This window comes from Psammomys obesus, unplaced genomic scaffold, assembly GCF_907164565.1.
Source record: "Psammomys obesus unplaced genomic scaffold, mPsaObe1.curated_primary_1811, whole genome shotgun sequence".
In the NCBI taxonomy this organism is placed as follows: Eukaryota; Metazoa; Chordata; class Mammalia; order Rodentia; family Muridae; genus Psammomys; species Psammomys obesus.
In genome coordinates, this window is record NW_026593286.1 from 141,295 (window position 1) to 158,313 (window position 17,019).

General features: G+C 44.9%; 2 protein-coding genes across 2 annotated transcripts in view; one reads left to right on the top strand and one right to left on the bottom strand.

The window, feature by feature from the left end:
• Positions 1 to 380: 380 nt before the first annotated feature.
• Positions 381 to 11,110, top strand: Dtymk (deoxythymidylate kinase). The gene is made up of 5 exons (XM_055616764.1): positions 381 to 652; positions 1,608 to 1,716; positions 3,756 to 3,846; positions 8,413 to 8,610; positions 10,689 to 11,110. Exons 1-5 carry the CDS (start codon positions 523 to 525, stop codon positions 10,797 to 10,799), a joined length of 639 nt encoding a protein of 212 aa, XP_055472739.1. The 5' UTR covers positions 381 to 522; the 3' UTR covers positions 10,800 to 11,110.
• A 1,792-nt stretch (positions 11,111 to 12,902) lies between these two features.
• Positions 12,903 to 17,019, bottom strand: part of Atg4b (autophagy related 4B cysteine peptidase) — a 29,998-nt gene continuing 25,881 nt past the window's right edge. Inside the window, exons 11-13 of the mRNA XM_055616633.1 lie at positions 15,979 to 16,035; positions 15,347 to 15,440; positions 12,903 to 14,628 (exon numbers count right to left, since the gene is read on the bottom strand). Coding sequence (XP_055472608.1) covers positions 14,555 to 14,628; positions 15,347 to 15,440; positions 15,979 to 16,035 — 225 coding nt within the window. The 3' untranslated portion in view covers positions 12,903 to 14,554. The remainder of the gene's footprint in view (positions 14,629 to 15,346; positions 15,441 to 15,978; positions 16,036 to 17,019) is intronic.

Here is a 17,019-nt window from a genome sequence, read left to right on the forward strand (position 1 = left end):
AAAAAGAAGGCGGGAATTTTTCATTTTTGGCTGACGCTGCAAATAAATCCATTTCCTTTCACCAACTTCTGTTCCTGGGCTTTCGACACAATCCCGGTAACACTGAAACAACAAGCTTTTCTAAACGCTTTAAAGAGGCTGCAGCACGTCTTGAGGGTCTACTGTGCTCGTATCTTAGGCTACTGTGATAAACGTTTAGAACCTTACAGTAGCGGGCTCCGGCGCATGAAAATTTGATTCCGTTACTGTGCTAGAATTTCCACGTGACCAGAGCCTGCACAACCCCAGTCGATAACATTGGCCCTTTCTGGGCGCTGCAAACGGAAGTTCCGCGAGTTGGTGGTGTCTGGGTTCCCAAGCCACGAGTAACGCAACTTCCGGAGCCGGCCCCCCGGGGCTACAGAATTCGACTTCCAGCCGGAAGAGGAGTTGCGGCGAGAGCACCCTCGCGCTCCTGCTTTCTGCTGCAGCATTGCCGGAAACCTGACAGGTTCGCTGGAGCTGTGCGTGCTGGCGGTCTCGATGGCGTCGCGTCGGGGGGCGCTCATCGTGCTGGAGGGCGTGGACCGTGCTGGCAAGACCACGCAGGGCCTCAGGCTGGTGTCTGCGCTGTGCGCTTCGGGCTACAGAGCCGAGCTGCTGCGTTTTCCCGGTGCGCGGTCTGGCGGGCCTTGCGAGTTCCCTCCTAAGTCTTTGGGCTTAGGTTGTTTTTGGTTTTGTTTTTGTTTTAATTTTCAAAAGCTCTTCGAACATTTATTTCTTTATTTATCTATATTATTGTGCATTGATGGATGTGCTGGCTAACTTACGTCACCTTGACACAGCTAGAGTCATTTGGGAAGAGGGACTCTTAATTGAGGAAAGTGCTCCGACCAGATTGGCCAGTAGACATGCCTGTGAGACGTTTTCTTAATTAGTCATTGGTGTGGGAGGACCCAGCTCTCGGTGGAGGGCGCCACTTCTGGGCTGGTGGAAATGGCTTGGTTGGTCAAATGCACCTGAAATAAGGAAGGACCTGAGTTCATCTCCCAGGGTATATTTTTTTATAATCCCAGCGCTGGAGAGGTGGAGACAGGCTCATTTCTCGTTCCTGGAGCTGGCCAGACCGTCTAGCCAAAACTGTTGAGCTTCAGGCCCCAGTGGAAGACACTTTCACCTCTATGCACTGGAACACCAATCCCCTAATCCTACAAATCAAGTAGGTAGGGAGTTGGAAAAATGCTATCTTGAATGTTTTGTTTTTGTTTTTCCAGACAGGGTTTCTCTTTGTAGCCCAGGCTGTCCTGAAACTTGCTCTGTATACCGGGCTGGGCTCAAACTCAGAGAGATCTGCCTTCCTCTGCCTCCTAAGTGCTGGGATTAAGAGTGTGTGCCACCACTGCCTGGTTTGCTCTTGGATAACCAAGCCAACCAGTCAAAAGTCTTACAAGTACTTTTGAAATCAAGACGCATATGGTTTCTGCCTCAGATGGTTCAAAGCTGTCTAGAGGATTAATAAAGTTCAGAGTTAGATGTGAGTACAAGTAGAAAAAAACTTAAGGGCAAACCATAGCATAACTTAGGTGAAAAATCTGGTTTAAGTGGTATTTGTATTTTTCTCTTTCTAGAAAGATCAACAGAAATCGGCAAACTTCTGAGTTCCTACTTAGAAAAGAAAACGGAACTAGAGGACCACTCGGTGCACCTGCTTTTTTCTGCAAACCGCTGGGAACAAGTGTAAAAACTTGACTCACTGCTACCCCTTGTAACTTGCAGACCTTTGTGTGGCTTGTGTCTGAACACATGTGCGGGTACTTGCACGTGGAGACCAGAGGTCAATTGGGTTTTCCCTCTATCGTTCTCCACTTTATTCATTGAGACAGTTATTTTTTAAAATATTTATCTTTGTGTAATATAAATGCGTACATGTATGTTTGTGCACCTCATGCATGCCTTCTGCCCAAGGAGGCCAGATCCCTGTAACTAGAGTTACAGGCAGTTGTAAGCTATCGTGTGGGTTCTGGGAACCAAACCTGGATCCTCCGCAAGAGCAGCAAATACCCTTAACTACTGAGACAAGTTTTTAAGGTTTATTTTGAGACAGTTTCTCTATCTAACAGGCCTGACTGTCCTGAAACTTGACTTGTAGACCAGTCTGGCCTCGTGTCTGGTGAAGATAAAAAGTTTCTTACTGAACGCTGAACTCACTGATTTTGGGCTGCACTGACCAGTGTGCTTCTGGGATCTGTCTCCCTGAGTTGCTACGTTCCCACTAGTTTATATCTGAGTTCTGGGGTACTGGGGATCCAAACTCAAGTCCTCATGTTACCTGGCAAACAGCTTAACTCAACTTTTTTTTTCCCCCTGTTGAGATAATGGTTCTTTATGTAGCACAGGGAGTTCTCTAAGTAATGGCAGCCTCCTGCCTTAGCCTTCTAAGTGGTGGTTATTTTCATTGTTGTATATCAGTCCTTGGTCAGATACACCTTTTTACATTTTTCTTTCTCATTCTGTGGCCTTTTTGTTTGTTTTGTTTTGGTTTTGTGATAGGGTTTCTCTGTGTAGCCTTGACTGTCCTTAGACCATGCTGGCCTCTGCTTCCCAAGTGCTGGGAACACTGCACAACTTCTTCCTTAGCTCTTAGCCTAGCAATCTCTGGTGGCTTTGTTGTTACCAAACCCAAGGGCATCCAGATGTCTGTCTGTCTCTCCTGCCCCACCCCTACCCCCACAGACATACAAACACTGTTTTAGAGGAATTTTCTGTTTTACATTTAGGTTTGGGGTCTATGTTAATTTTGTGAAGGATATAAGATCTGAGTTTAAGGGATGGAGAGATGGCCCAGTGGTTAAGAGTACATACTGCTCCTCCTGAGGACCTGAGTTTGGCTCCCAGCACCCACATCAGGTGGCTTATAACTGCCTGTAACCACAGTCTAGGGGATCTGACATCTGTGGGCACTTGCATTCACGAACACATACACCCCTGTACACATAATTAAAATAATAAAAATAAGTCTTCAAAAAAAGATCTGCGTTTATATATATATATATATATATATATATATATATATATATATATATACATATATAGTATGTTCACATTTACTGACACTAGCAGCATATATTTAAAAACTCTTACAGGTCTCACTGTATATGTAGTTTAGGTTGGCTTGCAACTTGGGATTCTCTGCTTTAGCCTCCCATGTATTAGTGCTACAGGTTTGTGCCATCATGCCCTAAAGATCAAGAGTTGGAAGTCAGCCTGGGCTGCACAAACAGATTCTGGGGCAGCCTGGGCTACATAGACCTATTTCAACCTTGTCCACTCCACAAAATTGAATGCCTCCTAAGTGCAAGGAATCTGACTTTGCCTTGTGGACTCTGGTATTTCTTTGCTAATGGGAAGCCAGTCATCTTTCTGCATCTAAGATTTTGACACACTGGTAACAGTGGTGAGGCTGTGGTGTTTGGTGGAAAACATCCTTGATATTTTGTGTATTATTCTTGCAGTCCAGACTTGGGGGCACAGGCATCGGTCTCATCTTCTGGATCCCCGATGCCCTCTGCCATCCTTTGCTCTTTGCCTGGGTTCCCCCTTCTCTCAGCAGGGCACAGTAGAAGTGTCCACTGGCATCTTCTAGAAAGAATATGTAGAGCTTTCTGATTGTAAATAAGTTTATAAACTACTGTGCTGTAATTGCCATCTTACGGGATTTTCGAGTTGGGATAGTTTCGGAAACCAGTTCCAGGGCTCAAGAGCATTCTGTTTTTCAGGCCATTAATTAAGGCGAAGTTGAACCAGGGTGTGACCCTTGTTTTGGACAGATACGCCTTTTCTGGGGTTGCCTTCACTAGTGCCAAGGAGGTAAGTACTGTAAAAGTAACTTCTATTCATCTGACATAATTGTTGTTTTGGAGACTTATTGCCTATGTCTGCTAACCTAGGCCTAGAATGTTTTCAGCCTCTGAGACTTACTGCTTAGTAAGCTCACCCTTTCTTGTTCTTACTGAACTCTGAGCTGGCTAGTTCAATTCAGCTGTTCTGGCTCAAACTCTCTCCCAGCTGACTTATTCAATATGGCTTCTCTCTTAGCCACTGAATTGCTTTGCTTAGCCTCAAACTAATTCCAGCAATCTGCTCTAATCTTCTGGATCCTCTCATTCTCTGGCTTATTTGGTCTTCACCTGAGTTCTCTTTCTGCAACCTGTCTCTCTGTTACTCTTCTGGTAAAACTGCCTCCTCCTCATTCTCTGTATTGCTCCCTTTGGTAGCTTCCTTTTCCTCTCTCTTATGAGAGTTGGGCATATCCTGTTCTGTCAGATCTTCTCTGATTTTTCACTTTCTTTTTCTGCCACTCAATTAGGTATCACTTTCAAACATGGGTGCTTCCTTTTATAAACTATCTTCATTGTTTGGGTTAAAGGCATGTACCACCTAAGCTTTTTTTTTGTAAACCTGAAACTTGCTCTAAACCAGACTGGCCTTGAATTCTTATTTGCTTGCCTTTATCTCCTGGATTAAAGGGGTGTTTCTATTCTAGTCAGATCACACAGACCTAGAAGGTCTTTTGGTTGATCTCTAGCCAGAGCAGCCATGTTCTGAATTAAAATTCCTCTCCAGAGTACTATGAGGCATCCTGTTTCAGGTTGTGAAGTATGGGCACTGATCTGCTTCTCTTCATTTGCACTGTCACTGCTACAAAGTATGTGTTCAAGTTATTAGGAATTTGATGGCTCTGGTATTCCTTAACTCTGCAGGTTAAATTGGTTTATATCAATAAAGAAATGTCCTTACAGGTTGTTTCAAACATACAGCATTATATTTTCCATTTGGATGATTTATCTGACAGAGATTTCATGCACCACCTCACTTTGTGGAATGACTAGACTACTGGCGCCTCCTCCCCTGACCCCTCTAGTCCCTTTACTTTGCTTTTTACCTGTCATGGTAGTAGCTGTGCACTGCCCTTTTTATTTATTTAAAAAATAAGTAAAATGACACCATTTATATGCCTGTTTAAGACAAGGTCTCACTATGTAGCTTTCGGTTGCCTGGAATTCAATATGTAGACTAGACTCACCATGAATCATGGTGTTCCTTCTGTCTCTGCCATGGCCTCTGCCTCTGGCTCATGAGTGCTAGAAATAAAGATCAGCACCACCACATCTGACAATGCTTTTTAGTTTTTTTGGGTTTCTTTGTGTTTTTTGTTTGATTTTGGTTTGGTTTGGTTTTGGTTTTTCAAGACAGGTTTTCTCTTTGTAGCCTTGTCTTTCCTGAACTCCCTTTGTAGACCAGGCTGGCCTTGAACTCAGAGCCTCTGCCTCCCTGACTGATTAAAGGCGTGGGCCAAAGTTTAGTTTTTAAACTTAAGATATTTGGCAGCAGACCCCCCCCCCCCCCCAAGTATTATCAGCCTCAGAGACACTCATATTCTCTGTTTGATATCAGATGACAGTGTCAGCTTTTTGGGTTTTGTTTTGGTTTTCTGAACAGGGTTTCTCTCTCTAGCCCTGGCTGTCCTGTGAGTCACTGTGTAGACCAGGGTGACTTCAAACTCAGAAATCCACCTGCCTCGACTTCCCAGGTGCTGGGATTAAAGGTATGCATCATTGCTCCACATAGGATTGGGTTTTTTAAATTATTTTATCTGTAAGGATGCTGAAGTGTAGCTCTCCACATTTGAGAACTTCTGGTGGGGTTGCACATGGAGACTGGCTCAGTTTTCTTTAAGGGGTTGGCTACTGAGAGTTTGACTATGCTCCAGTTAGTGGGCAACACAAATTGGAGGTTTTTTTTTTTTTTTTTTTTTCATTTTTTATATTTATTTATTTTTGGTTTTTCAGGACAGGGTTTCTTTGTGTAGCCTTCCCTGTCCTGGACTTACTTTATAGACCAGACTGGTCTTAAACTCACAGAGATCTGGGTGCCTCTGCCTTTACTAGTGCTGGGATTACAGGTGTGTACCACCAGGCCCAGCTCTTTTTTGTTGTTGTAGTTGTTGGGAAAGGTGACCAAAGAAGGGGGAACCTTGGCGGACTGGGAACTGAGTGTGATGGGAGTTCATAATGTGAAATTCCCAAATAATCAATAAAAATAGTATGTAAAAGATATTTTATCTATATGGGTGTTTTGTTTGCGTGCATGTCTGGTGCTCATGGAGACCAGAAATGGGTGTTGGATTTCCTGGAACTCACGTTTACAAACCATTGTAAACTGCCATATTGGTGCTGAGAATTGAATCCAGGTCCTCTGGAAGAGCAACTAGTGCTCTTATCTCCTGAGCTCTAGCTCAAGTATCTGGGGTTATTTTTGAGACAGGGTCACTTGTAGCCCTGGCATTTTGGGAACCTACCAGGTAGATCAAGTTGGCCTCGAACTTGTAATCCTCTTGTCTGAGCCTTTTGAGTGCTAGAATTATAGGAGAGAGGCACCACTCTGGCTAAAAAAGTCACTTGTAAGAACAGTCTCATCTAAACACAGATACCAGTCATTAAACATGCAGTCAGTATTCATGTTTCCCAGCTCTCAAGAGCTGGCTGATTGCCTTGTATTTATACTGTATTAAACCAGAGTCTGACGAAGGTCCATGTGTTGAACTGCATTATAAATATGTGTATAAAAGATGGAGGCCAGGACATGCATGTGACACCTTGCATGTAGAGGTCTGAGGGCCACTTTGAAGAATTGGTTTCCACTGAATTCTGAATTCTGGAGATATAACTCCAGTATCAGCTTTGTGTGCTAAGTAAGTTCCTTTACCAGCTGAACAATCTCACTGCCCCAAGTGGGGTTTTTTGGTTTTTTTTTTTTTGTTTTGTTTTGTTTTGTTTTTTTTTTAAGTTGTTTTCTGCTGGATTAGACTAAGGGTCTCACATGTGGTAGGCAAAGTGCTCCAGTCCTTTAAATATCTTGATGTGTAAGTTCCCACATCTTCTGGGATTCACATTTAAAATATTCTGATTTCTGAGAGTATAACTTAATTTTTAAATTTCTTTTTAACAGATGTATTCAGTTTATTTTTATGTGTATGAGTTTTCCCTGCAAGCATATATACTTGCAATCCATAGAGGCCAGAAGAGAATGTAGTTATAGGAATTGTTAGCTACCATGTAGGTCTTTGGAAGAACAACAGTAAGTGCTCTTAACAGTGAGCCACCTCCACGTAAGAGTGATTCTCGTAGAATGAGAACATAGAACATGTGCTTGTCCATCTCCCCCCCTCACACACTTTTTAGTTTTTTTGAGACAGGATTTCTGTGTAGCCCTGGCTTTCCTGCAACTTGGTCTGTAGGCCAGGTTGGGCTTGAACTCAAGAGATTCACCTGCCTCTACCTCTGCATCCTGAGTTCTGGGATCAAAGGTGTATACCACCACTGTCCTCAGTTTGTTTTGGTTTTTTTTCTTTTTTTTGAGACAGGTCTCTGGCTGACCTTGAACATGCTGTGCATTCCTGCTTCTACCTCCCAAGCTCTGGAACTGAGTTTTGTTTTGATTTTGAGACAATGTCTCCTGTAGCTCAGCTTGATTTGGAACTATATGGCCAAGGATGAATTTGAACTGTCTTCTTGCTGCCACTTTGCAAGTGCCGTCCCCATAACTAACCTAATGTTTCAACCTCACAGTAAACTTCTAGGAGTGTAAGAGTGCTGGGTCCTCTCATCAAGAATCAGTGGTGGCTGGGCTGTTGGTGCATACCTTTAATCCCAGCACTCAGAAGGCAGAACAGGTGCATCTGGGTTTGAGGCCAGCTTGGTCCATAGGTCAGGACAGCCAGGGCTACATGCAGAGAAACTCGGTCTCGAAAAGCTGAAAGAAAAAAAGAATCAGATGGTGTCTGATAATATCTATATATAATAATTCTTGGGGATGACAGGTTGATAAGTGATAATCTTAATTCTGTTTCTTCTACATAGTTAGTCATAACCCAATCAAATATTTTCTTTATATTAAGATGTCAGGACAGAGGATTTGCATACTATGGCCCTGTAGGGAGACCTTTGGGGTCATGCGCTTATAGTCCTACTATTCTTCTGAAAACGAGAACCTTTCTAGCAAGTTGATGAGTAAGTGGGAAGATGTACATGAGAAATTAATAGGCAGGCAAGCATGCAGTGGGTTTCTAGGACTGACAGTTTCTTTCAGTGTTTATTGGAATGCAAGATTATGGCAAAAAATGTAGTCCTGTCTCTATAACAAACTGCTTTTCAGTGTGGACTTTCTAAGGTTGAATAGACCAGGATATATATATATGTCATGCCTCATTCTGAGACAAGGTACAAGATGTAATGAGGTCCACAGCAGACTGCAGAGCTGATACCATCCTGTTTACTCTTATTTCCAGAACCCCCCCCCCACACACACACACTTTAAAACAAAAGATTATGCACTACTTTGTTTGTCTCTAACTGTTGGGTTCTCTGTTGGCAGAATTTTTCTCTCGATTGGTGCAAACAACCAGATGTGGGCCTTCCCAAACCTGACCTGATCCTGTTCCTCCAGTTAAAATTGCTGGATGCTGCTGCACGGGGAGAGTTTGGTCTTGAGCGCTATGAGACTGGGACTTTCCAGGAGCAGGTTCTGCTGTGTTTCCAGCAGCTCATGGGTGATAAAGACCTGAACTGGAAGGTAAGTCCTAGAACTGCAAACAGCCACTGAGAAGCTGTGTGGTAGGCTACCCTCTGCTGACATAGTCACAGCTGGTGTAGTTTGGTTACCCACCTGTGAAACTACAAAAAAGCTATTCTAGTTCTCTGCCATCAGACTTTTTTGTGGTGGTTAGACTCAGAGATGAGCCCCAGGAAACTTCTGCGTCTTATCCTGTACAAGATTTTAGCTTGTACAGAAATGTTCAGAAAGTCTTGAGGGCTGGAGAGATGGCTCAGAGGTTAAGAGCACTGCTTGCTCTTCCAGAGGTGTCCTGAGTTCAATTCCCAGCAACCACATGGTGGGTCACAACCATCTATAATGAGACCTGGTGCCCTCTTCTGGCATTCAGGTGTACATGCAGGCAGAACACTGTATACATAATAAATAAATCTTAAAAAAAGAAAAAGATCAGAAATGGTCTTGCAAGCTACATCACACTTTACCTTCTGTCTTTGTCATAGGAATGGACTCTTCAGTGTACTGCCTGTAATTGGATTATACTTAGGAAGTACTGCAGAAAAAGGAGTTTGCCAGTTTCATATTCAGATGTATCTTTTCCTTTTAGCTCATGCTGTGATTTCTTGTTGGCCCTGGGTCATACTGTCGGCACCTTCTACAACCTGGGACTTTACCCTGTTTCTTTGGAGCCCTGGGGGCCTATATACATGGCCATCACCAGGAGCACACAAAGTGTCCATTCTTGGCTTCCCTCTAGTCCTGTTTCCTCCACTCAGTAACCCTGTTTCAGCACTGGTCTCAGGAATTGGTTTCAACTTCCACATCGTTCTTTTGCATGGAAGCCAACAGGAGCCCCTTCACTATTGCTTGTTCCTACTTTGATTAGGATTTATTTATTTATTTTATGTATGAGTGCTCTATCTGTGTGTACACCTGCATGCCAGAAGAGGGCATCAGATCCCAATATACATGGTTGTGAGCCATCAGGTGGTGCTGGGAATGAACTCTTGGGGCCTCTGGGAGGACAGACAGTGCTCTTAACAGCTGAGCCATCTTTCTAGTCTCTCCTACTCTGATCTTAATTGTACTTTCATTCCTGCAGTTACATCTACTCAACAGCCAGAATGGTCCTGGTTGGACTGGCCTTGTTTGCACAGTCCATCTTTTGACAGTTGCCTAAGGTTCCCAGACTTCAAACCCAGCATTTGAGTGTTCCAAACATCACAAACCAGTTTTGTCTACAGAAGGTGCTGCTTCTATAGTTCCTGTCTATAGTACACCTCATGATTTACAAGTGTGCCCTAAATTTCTGCATCTGTTAGATGATGTTGAAGCCCTTTTACTTTCCTGGATGCTAAGTCAACCCAGAGAGCAATCCTGGATAGTTTGGGCAAGGACTGTGGCTGTACTAGGGTTGTCAAGCTACCCTCTAGAAGGTGACATGTGAGCTCTTCCCTTACACAGTCATGCTTTGTGAACTTCCATAAGCCCCTGGAAGCTTTTCAAAAACTTGCTGCCAAAGGGCTTAGCCAGATTTACAGACCCAAGGGCCCTGTCCAGACCCCATAGATGAAGGAACTTGGAGATACTGACACTTATCTCTCCTGGCTTAACCCTGGAAAGAAGCGTCCCTAGCCTGTCCTGAGGAACAGAGCTGCTGTGTTAGGACAGTTTTTGTGCAACCTGTTTTTTGTTTGTTTGTTTTGTTTTTGAGTCAGGGTCTCTCTGTGTAGCCCTGTAGCCCTGGCTGTCCTAGAACTCACTATGTAGTCTAGGCTGGTCTTGAACTCATAAAGATCCTCCTGCCTCTGCCACCTGAATGCTGGAACTAAAAGGGTGGGTCACTGTTCCTGGCTTGGAGCCCATTCTTGTCAACTGGAGGGCAGTTGTTCAGTCTGCTTAGGAGCAACATGGGTAGCTAGAGCATCTTGTTTTGTACCAAAAATACCAAGTTCAAAGAAAGTGTAGGTGAAGGGCCCCTGTGGGAATTTAGGTTGCCTTTTGTAGGGCCCTGGCTCAGCTAATGTCACCACAAGCACTGGGAATAACGGGAAGGTGGTGTAATGATCCTTTTTCTGCTGTTTCCTCTATGATGACAGGTGGTTGATGCTTCCAAAAGCATTGAGGATGTCCATGAAGAAATCCGAGCCCTCTCTGAGGACGCCATCCGCAACGCTGCACAGAGGCCACTGGAGGAGCTATGGAAATAAGTCAGTGCTCCGTTGCAGATACTATTTTCAGGTCCTTTAGGAGACTGGTGGAGGGCTCACATCTCAACACTATGCAGCAGGGGCTATTTCTTGGCAGGAGAGAGCTAAGGGCCTTTAGTCCTAACCTGAGACTTTGGGGGTGTGAACAAGTCACACAGTGTCTCCCTCTACCCACTTCTTGGCTATAAAGGTGTTAATGTGTTATGGTTTTTCCATAATAAACTTTATTGGTAACTCATCCCTAAAAACATCAATTAGTTGAGACTCATAGTTTTTACAGAAACTAATAAAAAAATTTACCTAAAAATGTACCTCACTAGCTTCTCCTAAGCATCTGTGGAGATGGGTCTGCCCACTGTTGATGGTATTTCCACTGTGGGTTTCAGTGTTATTAGGCTCCATGTCTGTGTTCGCAGGTGGTCAGGCTTATCTATTGGCATGATGCTCATCACTCTAAGCCCACTGATAATAACCTTGTTGGTTCTGTCAGTGCTGCTAGAGCTGTTCACACTATCTCTTCCAACATAGGCTGATTTGACATTTCCTGCAGCTTGCATGTGTAGGGTGTTAAATATGAGGTAAAGCACATTCGTCTCACTCTCAAAAGGACACAGGTTAGGAGCATAGTGTGAGAGGATGGTACCTGGGTGTTCAGTATTCCCCTGGGCCAGGTGGTATACACTTTTAATCCCAGCACCCAGAAAGTAAAGGCAAGTGGATCTCTTGAGTTCTAGGCCAGCCAGGGCTACACAGAGAGACACTGACTGTCTCGAAGAAAGAAAAAAAAAAAAAAAAAGTAGGGGGCTTGACAGGTAGGTCAGCACAGGCCTCTTCTTAACAAGCAGTCCCAAGTCAGGAGACATAGAGCATTTGTAGGCCTGAGAGAGAAATGTAGAAACCTCTGGATGCTGGAAAATTGGCCCTGCTGGTAGCATAGTATACATTTCTGCCCTCCAGGACCTTAACAAGTTTCAGCTGTGGGTCATGCGCTATTAGCATAGTCTGCATTCTGCACTCCAGGACCTTAAGAACAACTTTCAGCTGTGGGTAATGTTCTCTGTAGTCATAGCATCCACAAGAAGCCAACAGAGAGCTGGGTGTGGAGGCACACACCTGTAATCCCAGCACTCGGGTAAGGCAGATCAATGAGTTTGAGAACAAGGCTACACAGAGAAACCTTGCTTCAAAAAACCAAACAAAAGTCAACACAGTACTGAGAGGGAAGCCTTAGTCTTGGGCCATAATGCTTGAGTCCTCAATTTTCTTTTATTTGGACTCAAGAGGGCAGGTAGGTGTTAAGCCAGGATTGTCCCACTGAGATTTCATCAGGCAGAATGAGATGATCCTCATAGTCTCCTACTTATACCCTGATTGTATCTCTATTTGTCTCCAGGCCAAAGCCAGGTACCCACATACAGCTTCCCTGGAGGGACCTGAGGCAAGCCTTGTATTTGGGTATTCTTCCACTTTCTCCAGACAAAGAGTTACGGCTCATTTTTAAAATACGGCTTTTTTTTTTTTTTTTTTTAAAGATTTACTATTTATGTATTCTGTGTGCATGTATGAGCAAGAATAGGGCACTAGATCTCATTCTAGATGAGCCACCTGTAGTACTGGGAATTGATCTCAGAACCTTTGGAAAAACAGCCAGTGCTCTTAAGCTCAAGCCCCCTTAAACAAGATTTTTACCACTTATTTCTATGGGTGTATGTGCCCACATTTCTCCAGCCCTGTTTTTTGTTGTTGTTGTTTTGTTTTGTTTTTTAGACAGGGTTTCTCTGTGTAGCCCTGGCTGTCCTGAAATTCACTCTGTAGACCAACCTGGACTCAAACTAAGGGATCCGCCTGCCTCCTGAGCATTGGAATTAAAGGCGTGTGACACCACCACCACCACCACCACCGCCCGGCATCACCTGGCTCATTTTTATCATCTTGCACTTTTTCTTTTTAGGACTATGTATTTACTTAAGGAAAACAGACATTGGCTACATAGCCAGACCAGAGGCAGAGCAGGCTCTACTTGTCCAACTTGGGGAAATCTTTACCTGTTAACACTAAAATCACATCTAACCATAACTGGAAGAAAAATCAACACACACAAGCTTTGTTTTCTACTGAAACTTATTATTACCATTAAGAATTGCAAACTACACTACTAAGAATGAACAACCTCAGGAAGCCTTTCTCAAGCCCTGGGAGTTCCCTAGGGTTGTAGTGTTCCACACATCCACCCTTGGTTACTAACAGCAGGAGTTAACACCAAGACCCTGGGCCACAGCCAGCACAATGGCTACTGGATTCAGGAAGCAAGTCCCAGAGGAATGGAAACTGTCCTGGCCTTTCCCCTATCCCACGCCACCTGAAGCTAAGGGACAAGCTGTGTGAGAGAGAAAGAGAATAAGATGAAATAAATATGTCATCAACACTTGATGGAGAGGGATGCCTCCTGCTACCTTGTGGGCCCCTTAGAGCTGCTTTATCAGCGAACAGCTCCAGCCTCACCCAATCTACAGGCTGCTAGGGAAGGGTTTTTAGTAAAGGCTCCTGCAAGGGTCACGGCACACTGCCCTGTTGGTATCTAGGGGGAGGACAGGCCTTTTTCTAAGACAGCAGACCTAGAGCATCAAAGCTTGAGGGCCCAGAAAGCCAGGGTTAGAAGGTGTCAGGTATGTGCCAAGGAGGGCTGGACACTTCACCTGCTAGTGCCTGGAGCTACCAGCTCTGTCCAAATGTTTATTGTGTACCACAAAGCTGTAGTACTTTTATCTTTTTGGACCCAGACCATCTAAAATTCTCTGTGATCCAGGAGAGTTTTCTCAAAAGGAACAGAGAGGAAGGCTCAAGTAGCAGTGTGTACCCTACTACCAGCGGGCACAGTGTCACAAGCAAAGAGCAGCTCTGCTCCCCTCCCTTTCCCCCCAGAGGGAAGCTGGGTGGCAAGCTAACAAATGCATCAACCCCTTATAGGAAACAAACCTCTTCCCTAGTGAGGTCCTAATAGGGAACCTCAGGACTACAACTCCAGATGCCCTGGGGGCTTGTCAGCTGCCCCAAGCTTCAGGTGTCCACACTGTGCCCATGCACACTGATATCTTTGGATTTTTCCAATGCCCCACAAGAATATTTTCTCTCCAAAGCAAGTAGCAGCCTTGCTGTGATTCTTTCCATATGCTCTCCCACCGAGGTAGCCCTTGATAAATCACACTGGGCAGAGGAGACAGCCCGAAAGCTCACCCTGCCCAGCAGTATGAGGCCATGATGTGACTGTCACTCTGTACACATCAACCTGCAGATCTTCTAAGGCTGCCCTGGGAAGTGCCCCAGAAATTCATGTCTTTGTTAAACAACTTCAAATAGGGCTTTAATTCCAAATAAACCATAGACCCAGATGCCCAGAAGAAAGCAGAACCAAAGCTGATGTGCTGACCAGGGCTGGCAGTATCAAGTGGAGAACTCTGGAAGCTCCTGACTTGCTGCTCTTCCTGACTAGGCCTTCTGATGGGCGACCTCATGTGGACAGGCCCTTCATGTGTTTGGGGTTAGGCAGTCTGACTCCAAGCAGTAAGGCCTCCAGGCACCGCAGTCCTTGGTCCATGAGCAAAGTGGCCCTCTGGACAGAGGTGGCACAGGCGAACAGCACTTGGCAGGGGTGGCTAGGTGGATGGAATGCGGTGACACTGAGTGCCCAAGGCAGGTCTGGGTTCTCAAAGCACCCCAACGAGGGCCATGGAGGCCATTCCCCAACCCCAGGATTTTCAGAGGGACAAGATTTCAAAGTCTTCATCCTCAGAGTCAAAGAACCTCTCCAGTCTCTCTACATCAGAAGAATCTGGAAGGAACAAGATAAAACATTAGACATGTCTTGGGAGCTAGTATGGGTGGGGTTTGGAATAGAGGGGGATAGATTAAAATAGGCCTGCTATGCCCTGTAAGCCCCTTCCAGACTAGAGTCTTAATAAGTATACAGGGGTTTGGACCTATGAGCAAGTGACAGGTCCTAAGGAGGGATGAGAACTCTGTGAAAGACAATAGCTAACTCCTGCCAGCATACAAGTGGTAGGATCTGCTACAGACCCAGGAGAATGAAGGCAAGAAAGGGCACCCCCATTCCTTTTAGGGGTAACCAGGTCTAACCAGGTATCTCCTAAGGCTGGTCCTTGAACTCTATTGTGCTGCCCTATAGGACCAGGGCTGAACCCTGCAGGCACAAGTCATAGTCCAAGGAGCCAGGACTTCTCATTCCCAGTGACTTATAGATGGACTCCATCATCACAAAACCCGTTGTCATTACAGTGCCTAAGCAACCTGTGGGAACATGCTTCATTCCACAGCACCCTGGCTAGACATAGATAAGCTGCCAAGCTCAGGCATGGGGCGCTCTATAGTTCCCTCTCAACAAACTAGCTATTTGCACCTGGGCCTCACAAAGCGTTAATAGGAAAAAGATCAAGACCTGAGGGCTTGTGGCAGGCACAGACTACATGAACTAAGAGATATGGACAGGGGACCATCCAATCCAGACTTGGGTCTGCAGTCTCCCCACTCACCTAGGGACAGGTTCAGGACATCCTGGCAGGCCAGATGGGAAGGCTGCTGTTCCACCAGCTCAAACATTGGCAGGGCGCCTCCAAGCAGGGATAGCTGTCAGTGAGATACAGCTGTTAGATGCCCTCGACAGTAATTATAGCCTCCAGCCTGCAGAGGTCTAATCTAATTTCACAGATAAGAACATGGAGGTAGTATACATACTAAAGGTTACAGCATAGCCCAAAACAGTGATCAGCACAGCACAGGCCTGCCTACTAGTAATGGTGTGTCACCCCATCAGGCATACATGATCACAGAAGGCATGGGGAGGATAACAGGAAACAACCAGCACAGGGGCAGTCTTTGGCATACAATTAATTACATAACCACATAAGGCAGATGAGTAAGCCAGAACCCCACCCCACCATAAAGGTAATGTGTAAAACTTATTTATGACCTACATATAACCAGGAGAAACAGTAATGTGAGGCCCCTCCCCCATACAGCCTGCCCAAGTGTGAGGCAGGAACAAAACTCCCCGGGCAACCAGTTCCTAGCTAGTCCATACAAAGAGACTCCCTTTACCCCAGCCACTTCATTGCCTGGGTCCCCAGAGGTTTCATCTTGGCTCTGGACAGGGGCAGCTACAGACCTTTTTAACTTGCTGACACCAGTCGTTAAAGTCTTCCTCAGTCTTACAGAAAAATCCCTAAAATGAAAATTACCGTGAGAGTAGTGACCACATCTATGACAAGCATGAAGCTGTAATCTCTTCAGAGATGCTGGAGTGCACTTGCCAGGCAGTCTGCTCTGCCCATGCTTTGGTTCACACATACAGGCATCCCTCAATGATGGAAGGCCTATCCAATGGTGACAGGAAGAGTAATTCTACCATGTGTCCTTGATCTCAGCTCTCAAAAGCTAGGACTGGGGCTTAAACATCATGCTCTATGCACCCGATAGTCCCACGTGTCTAACATCTACAAGGCTGGCTGTCTAGCTGGTGTTAAGTACATCAAGTTCCAATCACTATGTGCTGCTGAGCTGTAGTCACTGAAATGTATACAAACTCTAGTGAGAGGAGGGATTTACAGTGGGTTCTATAGGGAGCCTGAGCCACAGAGTCCCAGACTGTTCTCAGAACTTGGCAGGGTCATATGTGGCAGAGTGTGTACTGGGTGTTGTATCTTTGTGACAGTCAGAGATTGGTACTTGACATGCTGCGCTGCCAGTGAACAAGATGAACAGCCTGACAAGGCAATGACTTCCCCGGTATGGCACTGTTTCGACTTTTGTGAGTTTTTTTATTCTCTTTCTCCCACATATATTTTGAGTAGGCAGGTTTTGCATAACCTGTAAGAAATACCTACTATATCATCAAAAAGGGAGATGGAGGAGCTCATTCAAGGGAATCATCTCCAAGATACATCAAGTAAACAAATAAAAAATTATGAAAAAAAAAAAAAACAGAAAAAGAGGTACAGATGGGTGACTCAATCAAGCTGTCATTTATGTGTTATAAGAAGGAGAAACACACACCCTAACAGTTGGTACATACACTCTATCTCAGGTAACACTTGCATACATTGTGGTTATGAAAGCCACTCAGGAGGTGAACTGTCTTCGGAGAAGATAAGAGGTCTTGGGATCCTCAACTATGTGAACCTAACACTCTACAATATTGGAAAAACTA